Below are 7,893 nucleotides of genomic sequence, written 5' to 3'. Positions count from 1 at the left end.
GATTATTCTAAGAAAAAAATTCTATTTTATTCTAAAAACGGACGATTTTTGACTTATTTCTCCATTTTTAACTTATATTAAGACTGCTAGCAAACAGCATATATTTTCCCAGGAGATTTTTCCTGGACTTTTCCTGCGGACTTTTTCCCCGGAGTTTCTACCATTTTAAATATATAAAATACAGGAGAAATTTTGACTTTAATATAGTAGTCTATCAAATTGAAATTAGATATAAAGAGTGTCCCAAAAGTAACGCAGGATTTGAAATGTGCGTTATTTTCATTCCGAAGAGTTGACAGTATTGTGCTGGATCCATATGTTATAGTAAACACCTTGCAGTTAGACAAAATAGAACGCTATACGACGGATGAGCAAGAGAAGATTGTGAAAATGTGTTACAAGTACGGAGAGTGTGTAGCTGAGACTGTGCGAAAGTTATGTTAATTTTCGCCCCGAATGAAACAACTAAGAAAAGATTAGTTGCCAAATTTGAACAAACAGTCTGGATTGTAGACAATAAAAAAACAGGCCAGCCTCGTACTAGCTGTTTTTATTAATGCTATTTGGGCATGTATTTATTCATCATTAAATTTCGCAACTTTGCTCTTAGTTGACCAACATTATATTTCTTTAAATAACTGAAGCCGAATTGTAAAAATCTAGAAATCAAACACTCGATATGTNACATAAAACATTCCATATCTCCGCAACCGTTACTTTGCGGACCCATGTTTATTGAGACTTTTCTGCTTATTTTGGTTCATACTATTACCTCCTTAAATATTTTACACTCTTTTTTAACACCCTGTGGTTTGTCGAAATTGCTTTTTTCCCTAGGGAGGTGTGCACGTGCACAAGATGCACAATGTCGGCTTACATTTATGGTTAATTTTCTCGAAAACAGAAGCATTTAGGTCATCAGTTGCTTCAATAAAAGTTGCTCATTTGCCCTCTTACAGCCTTTTCCAAGAACGCTTCTATTTCAGATGGTCCTGGTGGTCATGGTACATACGTAGTATGTTATTTGATTTTGTAGAAGGAAGGCAAATCGGTTAGGTACGGAAAAACTGGGCTCGCCCCCGTTCCCCGCCCTCCGGCACCAGGACCGCTGCTAACCAAACACGAAGACGGTTTATAAGGACGGCAGCAGCCACTGATCATTCCTCTTTATGGCTCGTTACGCTAATGTCCCGCATAAAGTTATAATGTAAGCACACTTATGGGAATAGAACTAACTGTGGGCACGCCGCCCCGACTTTGTTCCAGGATAGACACCAAGCGCATATAAATTGGCAATTATTGCATATCAACGTACGTATGTAAAATGAATATGTTGAGCGTAAATTAAATTTCCGTTTTGGAGAGCGGCTACTGCTGATTTATAGCCGGAGCTCTCGGTGTCCTGCACGGCTTGGCTCCGGACTATGGTCGATGGTCAACAAATACCGGCAGATTTATTGCTGGGCTGTTAATTGAAAACGTCCCGGGCCGTATTTAAATTGTGTCAACCGGGTCGCGAGTGCGGTGGAAATGCAGTCATTGTTCAGTCTTCCAGAAGGCTCCATTAAAATTTTAATGCGAAATACAGGCCGTCGGACGCTAAAAAATTGAATGGCGGATTGTAGAGGTAAAAACTTGGCTTATTTTTCCTATGAACATATGTAAAAAAAGTAAGATTTCCTCGCAACTCTTTAGCGATAAGTCAAAATTGAACCCAAATTTGTGAGATTTTAGGTATGCTTTACATAATTCCGAATCTAGGAAAAAAAAATTAAAATTGAAAGGTGTTTGCTGCTTTTTAATTATATTCAAAGAGAAAACGACTGTTTACAGTTTTAATATCGAAAATATTTAACAAATCGGTAGTATAACGCTAAAGGTTAGGAGAAAATGTAGAATCTAATCGTGTATGGGGGCTATAAATCTTCAAAGTGTAACAAATGTTTGATCACTGCCGCTGGGCGCGGGGGTGATTCGATCGGAGCGATTTTGGTGTCGTTGTCCAGGTTGGGCCTTTCTGCTGACTCTCTACCTGTTTTTATAAGACTCTGTCGATGTCTGTGTACTATAAGTAAACTTGTAAGATCTAAATTCAATATATGAAGTTTCAAAGACAAAATGGGAAAATTTTTTGTCAACTGAAACGATTAAAACACTGCCCAGGTAGACGAACATTTCTTCAATGAACCTTTCAATTTTATTAATGACACTAATGCATCAGTTAGAAAAGTTTGAAAGGAATGTATCACGTGACACTACTATTTTATATGTACTAGCTGTGGTTCTATGTTCCTAAAAATTATTGTTACATATATTTTAATGACATGTTATATTTCTAGATTTAGAATATTAGGTTCTATCTCAATATTAAATATATATTTGTATATGTTGTTATAGTCTTTCAGATATCAATTGAAGAACCAAGAGGATGACAGTATGTAACTCGGCATTGAATTATTTGAAAAACTTGTTCCCATATTTATTTAGCCATACCCATATACAAATCTGGTCAGAAGAACGTGCAAGTGGTAGAAATGTATAGGCCCAGTTGAAGAATGCGACTGCGTCATAAATTTCAGTTGTCGACAAGTCGCCTGGCAGTGCAGTGCAGCAATGCAGAATTTGATGTGATTTATGCAATTTTAATTTATTATAGGTACTTTTTGTTAATCATTCATATTACAATTGCGAAAGGAAGAAATAAGAGGGATATTTGGTTTACTAATATTATTACAACATGGCATTTTGGAAACCTTTTGAAATGGAACAAAACGAAATTTACCATCAATATAATAAAATTGTTTGAGGACATAAATAATTAAAATATGTTGTTGGTCAAATGAACATATAATAGAAATTTTCTACACATTATATACAAATTATTATAATTTTTAACCTTTAGCAGAAAACTTTTTTAGGGGCGGCTATGAAACTCTTAAATTTTATTGCTCGGCATTTTTATACATGTTCAAGTGACTTCGGAAAGACTATAATTCTTTTTGTTGCAGTTATTATTCATTTACTATTAATACATATTATTTTTTATATTCGGTGCTGGTATGTTAATAAAAATACTAGTTCCAAGCGAGGCGTTGTTAAAAACTTTTTTGTTACTTTTCTCAACCTGTTACAGTCAAAATAGAACAGGTGTTATTTGTAACAAACTAATTAAATTATTTGGAAAAAGTATTTTTTCATGTTTATTAAGAGTCAAAGTTAGATTACACTTAGCTTTCGATATTTTATTATATGAGGTCTGATTATTGTCGTCACATAGCGAAGAAATTTTTTAATAGATTGTTACTTTACCTGATGGACTTTACTGGATGGATAAGGCATCTTCATTTTATCAGAATTAATTCAAAGTCCGACCAATCCCATCAATTAAAGGTAGATTATCCCTTAATTTTTAAGCAATTAGTTCCTTTATGGCAGTATACAGAAAATGGAAGAGTTTTTCTAGGAAGGTGACAATTTCTTTATTTGTATTTGTTTTAGTTGATTTTAGTAAAGTGTGTTAATTTAATATGATTCTGTTATAGGTTTATTTGTGGAATACATCAGACCTCTTATTAGGTAGTTGATAAGTGGCGGATCAGGATCACCGGATCAATTTTACCAGTCTTCGCAACTGATCCAAAGTATTTGATCCTCTACTAGAGCTTGCTGACATAGGGACATAATTTTTTGCCATTTTCTTCTGGAAATAATCATAATCCATTTAATAAATGTAAGTAAAGTCACGACAAAAATAATTCATCAGTATTTTGTGTGCGTTTAGGAAGAGTGTTTTAACACATACTAATATTTTTTAGATGCACACCGAACATTTGGCTTGTATTTTCTGTATACATACTGCAACTTATGATTTCAGCAATTTGTTTCACTCATTGAATGCAACTTTGTCATATATTTTTAATTTTCTGATTCTCATTACGAAAAAGTAATTTACTCCGTTGCGTGGGCGAAAGTAATACTATATCTACCTACCTGGATTATTTCTAGCTTAGTAAATTCTCCTGTTTTGTCATTAAATCTCGAAAATGTGGGTTTCGTTCTCGGACCGCATGGTCCCACACGTGTGGTATCTAAAATATGTGACAGGTGTCATTTCAAACTTATAAATTGTAGCTGGTAATAGTATTATTCTGCCACAGCAACAATAAAAATGTTTTAATAACGAAAATGCTGGTATTGTTATATATTTAAGATGCAGGCACATCTCTTTAATGCATAGATAAGACTATTCCCCTAAAAAATAAAAAGTAGTGTTTATTGAAGGTAAAACGAAAAACGCGTTTTGATTTTTTGGTAACAAAGCAAATTATCATTGATATTTAGAACATATTGTACAATTTGCTGGATTTTGAAAAGTAGGGGCAAAGGAGCAACGAAATTTAGTGCACAAATTGTCAAAGTGAAGATCAAACCGATAGAGCCTTTAATACAATCTAACAGAAAATATTATTGCACCTAATTTAGACTTACAGGTATCTACAATATTGATATTATATTTTAACAACTGTATGTATACTTAAACAGTACTTTTATCAATAAAATCACATCTGTTATCACATGTTACCATTTTTTATTTCTGCTCATTTTAAAGTTATATTATTAATACAATCAATTGATTTGTGGGCTGTTCCAGTCGTGAAAGAATACTTGGGCTTCTTAATTGTCAATATATTTTTAGAAATAACATTCTTCCGTTTATCTTTTCTTAGCTGTTACAGCAGCTACTAAGGCTGCCCCTATTCCACTGCCATCTTCCACTAATAAAAGCTCAAAGTCGTAGGTATCCCCGACTAACTCTTTAATTTTCTCCACCATCAAGTTATGGAAGTGTGGATGGAACTTATATACAGTACCGTCTATACCAACTGCAATCTGTTTTTCTCCAACTCTTTCCATCAGCACAACCAAACCAGCAGAGACCAGGTGGGCTGCTCTTCTCGTTATGCACGAGGCCACGTACCTCACATTAGTATGATCCTGTAGAGTTGCGTGAGTTAGACCTAACGAGTCACATATCTTTTTCACTTTGGAGTAATCACCCATCCTATCACGTTCTATATCGGAGACAGCGCTTGATTCCAAAGTATGACGCGTGTACAAGGCATCAGAACCTAACCCTTCAAACATTAATCCAGCTTTGGTGAACTTTTCAAGAGCTAGTCTTACAAGCTCACCCATGTACATACCAGAAATCATCTTTTCGTGTTTCTGTTTACCGGGATTTACTGAATTTGCATCAACATCTTCATCATAGGAAACTCTAACAAAATCCAATGCACCGTCGTCACCAAAAGCACCCCATTCTAAATTAATTATCACTTTTCCGGATCCCAAGTCAGGTTCATTAAAGAGTTCGGCATTTTCTTGTTTCTCAACATAACAACCATTTGTGCCTGTTCCCACAATTAGTCCGATTCGGGCGAGTGGATTCTTGAAAGCTGCCGCCACTAAAGTCCCGGTGGTATCGTTCAGAACAGCACTAACGTCAACCTTTATATCACCGTGTTTTTGTAATGCTGTCTGAAGCATTTCAACGACGTTGTTGCCAATAACTCCACTACAGGTAAAGTCTTTTGTCCACCTCTCTAGTATGCCAACTTTTAAGCCTTTCTGGACCAGTGGAAAACTGAAGGTAAATCCAAGAGGCAATGGTGCTTCTGCTAGACCTTGACTCTTGATAAATGTTACTAAGCAATCGGCGATGAAGTCGAATAATTGTTCCCCTGTTCCTTGCATGATGTCTTTCGGTATTGTATATACTTTAGTATGCACTGGATCTGGATCTCCCAGATCAACCATCAAGACCCGGATGTTGCTGCCTCCTAAATCTAGCGCTAAAAATTTACCTTTCTCCGTTCCATCAGGCAAATCTTGTACATAAGTGGGGAAACACTTGACTATTGCATTTGGGTTAGTGGCTTTGCCCAGACCTCGATTTATGTTTTCCCTAAATAACTGCATGTATGTCTGTAAGTGGTCATTGGTCATTACAAGTTCCTTGCACTCTTCTATTATCTCTGGAGAGACTCCTTCTGTAGATCCTGAAGGCCACAGCGCTGGGTTACATACTTTACTTTTACAAGAACGAGCCATTATAGCTGCGTACGAGAATTTTACTGTACTGTCAAATGAAAACTGACCTGTCAAAAATTTTATGGGCACGTCAAAGCAGTTGTCACCGGGATCCTAGTTAATAAATGGTTTGAAAGCAATCCATTATATTTATACATAAGTATCATAGAATGATTGTAATAACTATCTGTTGTACATAAAAGAGTATTTGTTAGTGTCTATATCTTTAGAGGTAGCTTGCAATAATGAACAGTACTTTGGGTTAACTCAAGGATAAGATCATAGAAACGAGTTTATTATACAATTATTATATCACAACTCAAACATAATTCGGTTTGTCGTTCATTCATGTTTGTAGCACAATTATGTTTTCGTAGTTTCAGGTACTATTAAAAATTGTTCTGCTATGTTATCCGACAAATTCCTATAAAATATTCGTTCAGTCCCAAATCTAGACTTCCTTCAAACATGCATAAGAGGATTTAGAACAGCAATGTATAAATATATTAATATCTGATCCCGATGTTAACTTTCTCTCAATACAGTCACAAACAGATTTGTAAAGTTAATCATAACTACACCTGTTGAGACATTCATATACAACATATCGGAGGTATTTTAGCAAAGGGGATTGACTGCAATAAATACAGTGACTGAATTTGAGAATCACTTGCCGACGTCCAATTAACTAAGCCTTTAAATCGAAATTTTGCCAACTTGGCTGAATTTTTGATATGAGTTAGTTTAAGGTATATTATAACAATAAGTGAGAGTAATTTTTTGTTCAACCCCCGGCCAAGGGTGGAAAAAGATAAAACAAAGGGCTTTTTCAAGATAACTCAAAAAGGGTAAGAGCTAGAAAAAAAAGTTTTTCATTAAAGTTGTAAAGCAGACAATTCTACATAAAAATGGTCGCTTAGCTTTTTCTTGTACTATTAAAATTAACAGAGTTAGGGAGGCTAGAAGTTAAGGGAAGATTTCAGAAATTTAAAAAAAATCATAACAAACAGAAAAATGATTGAATTTTGTAATTTTTTTTTTCAATCTGCTCTAAAATATGTAACTTTTCTTTTCAGAGAAATAGATATATTTTTTAATTTTTAATAAGAAAGTTATAACAAAAAATCAAATTTTTAATCGTTAATTTTAATGATTTAACAAAATTAAATTTCTGAAATCTTCCCTTAACTTCTAGCCTCCCTAACTCTGTTAATTCTAATAGTACAAGAAAAAGCTAAGCGACCATTTTTATGTAGAATTGTCTGCTTTACAACTTTAATAAAACTTTTTTTTCTAGCTCTTACCCTTTTTGAGTTATCTTGAAAAACCCCTTTGTTTTATCTTTTTCCACCCTTGGCCGGGGGTTGAACAAAAAATTACTCTCACTTATTGTTATAATATACCTTAAACTAACTCATATAAAAAATTCAGCCAAGTTGACAAAATTTCGATTTAAAGGCTTAGTTAATTGGACTCCTAGGCGGTATCTGTTTTGGTTTGGGTGAAACGTATATCCACGGAGATTTTTGGCTTTTTGGCTTTCAAGTATCACTAGGAATGAAAATTTTTTTATGCACATAAAAACAAACGTGGGCTTAACTTTTGGCGGCACAATATGTTTAACAAATTCGAAAAAAGCCATGTTTTTCTTCCTATTTAATTATGTATCTTTTCAAGAGTTGATTTTAGGCGAAAATGGAAGAGGAAAAAAATGTTTGTAATTAAATTTTACAACATATGACTAGTTACAAATCGAATGAATCATGATTATTAATGTAAAAATCGAAAAAATCGACAAAATTT

General features: G+C 34.3%; 1 protein-coding gene across 1 annotated transcript; it reads right to left on the bottom strand.

Annotated features, from left to right (window-relative positions):
* Positions 1-4,713: 4,713 nt before the first annotated feature.
* On the bottom strand, positions 4,714-6,111 carry LOC108909796 (hexokinase type 2-like). The gene has a single exon (XM_018714222.1). It carries the CDS (start codon positions 6,109-6,111, stop codon positions 4,714-4,716), a length of 1,398 nt encoding a protein of 465 aa, XP_018569738.1.
* Between the last annotated feature and the right edge of the window lie 1,782 nt (positions 6,112-7,893).

The sequence above is a fragment of the Anoplophora glabripennis genome, unplaced genomic scaffold (genome assembly GCF_000390285.2).
Source record: "Anoplophora glabripennis isolate ALB-LARVAE unplaced genomic scaffold, Agla_2.0 scaffold153, whole genome shotgun sequence".
In the NCBI taxonomy this organism is placed as follows: domain Eukaryota; kingdom Metazoa; phylum Arthropoda; class Insecta; order Coleoptera; family Cerambycidae; genus Anoplophora; species Anoplophora glabripennis.
Note: the sequence above shows the minus strand (reverse complement) of the source record. Positions and strands in the feature narration are given on the sequence as shown.

Coding starts and splice junctions, on each gene's coding strand:
- LOC108909796 (XM_018714222.1), bottom strand. CDS start 6,111: ATGGCTCGTTCTTGTAAAAGTAAAGTATGTAACCCAGCGCTGTGGCCT.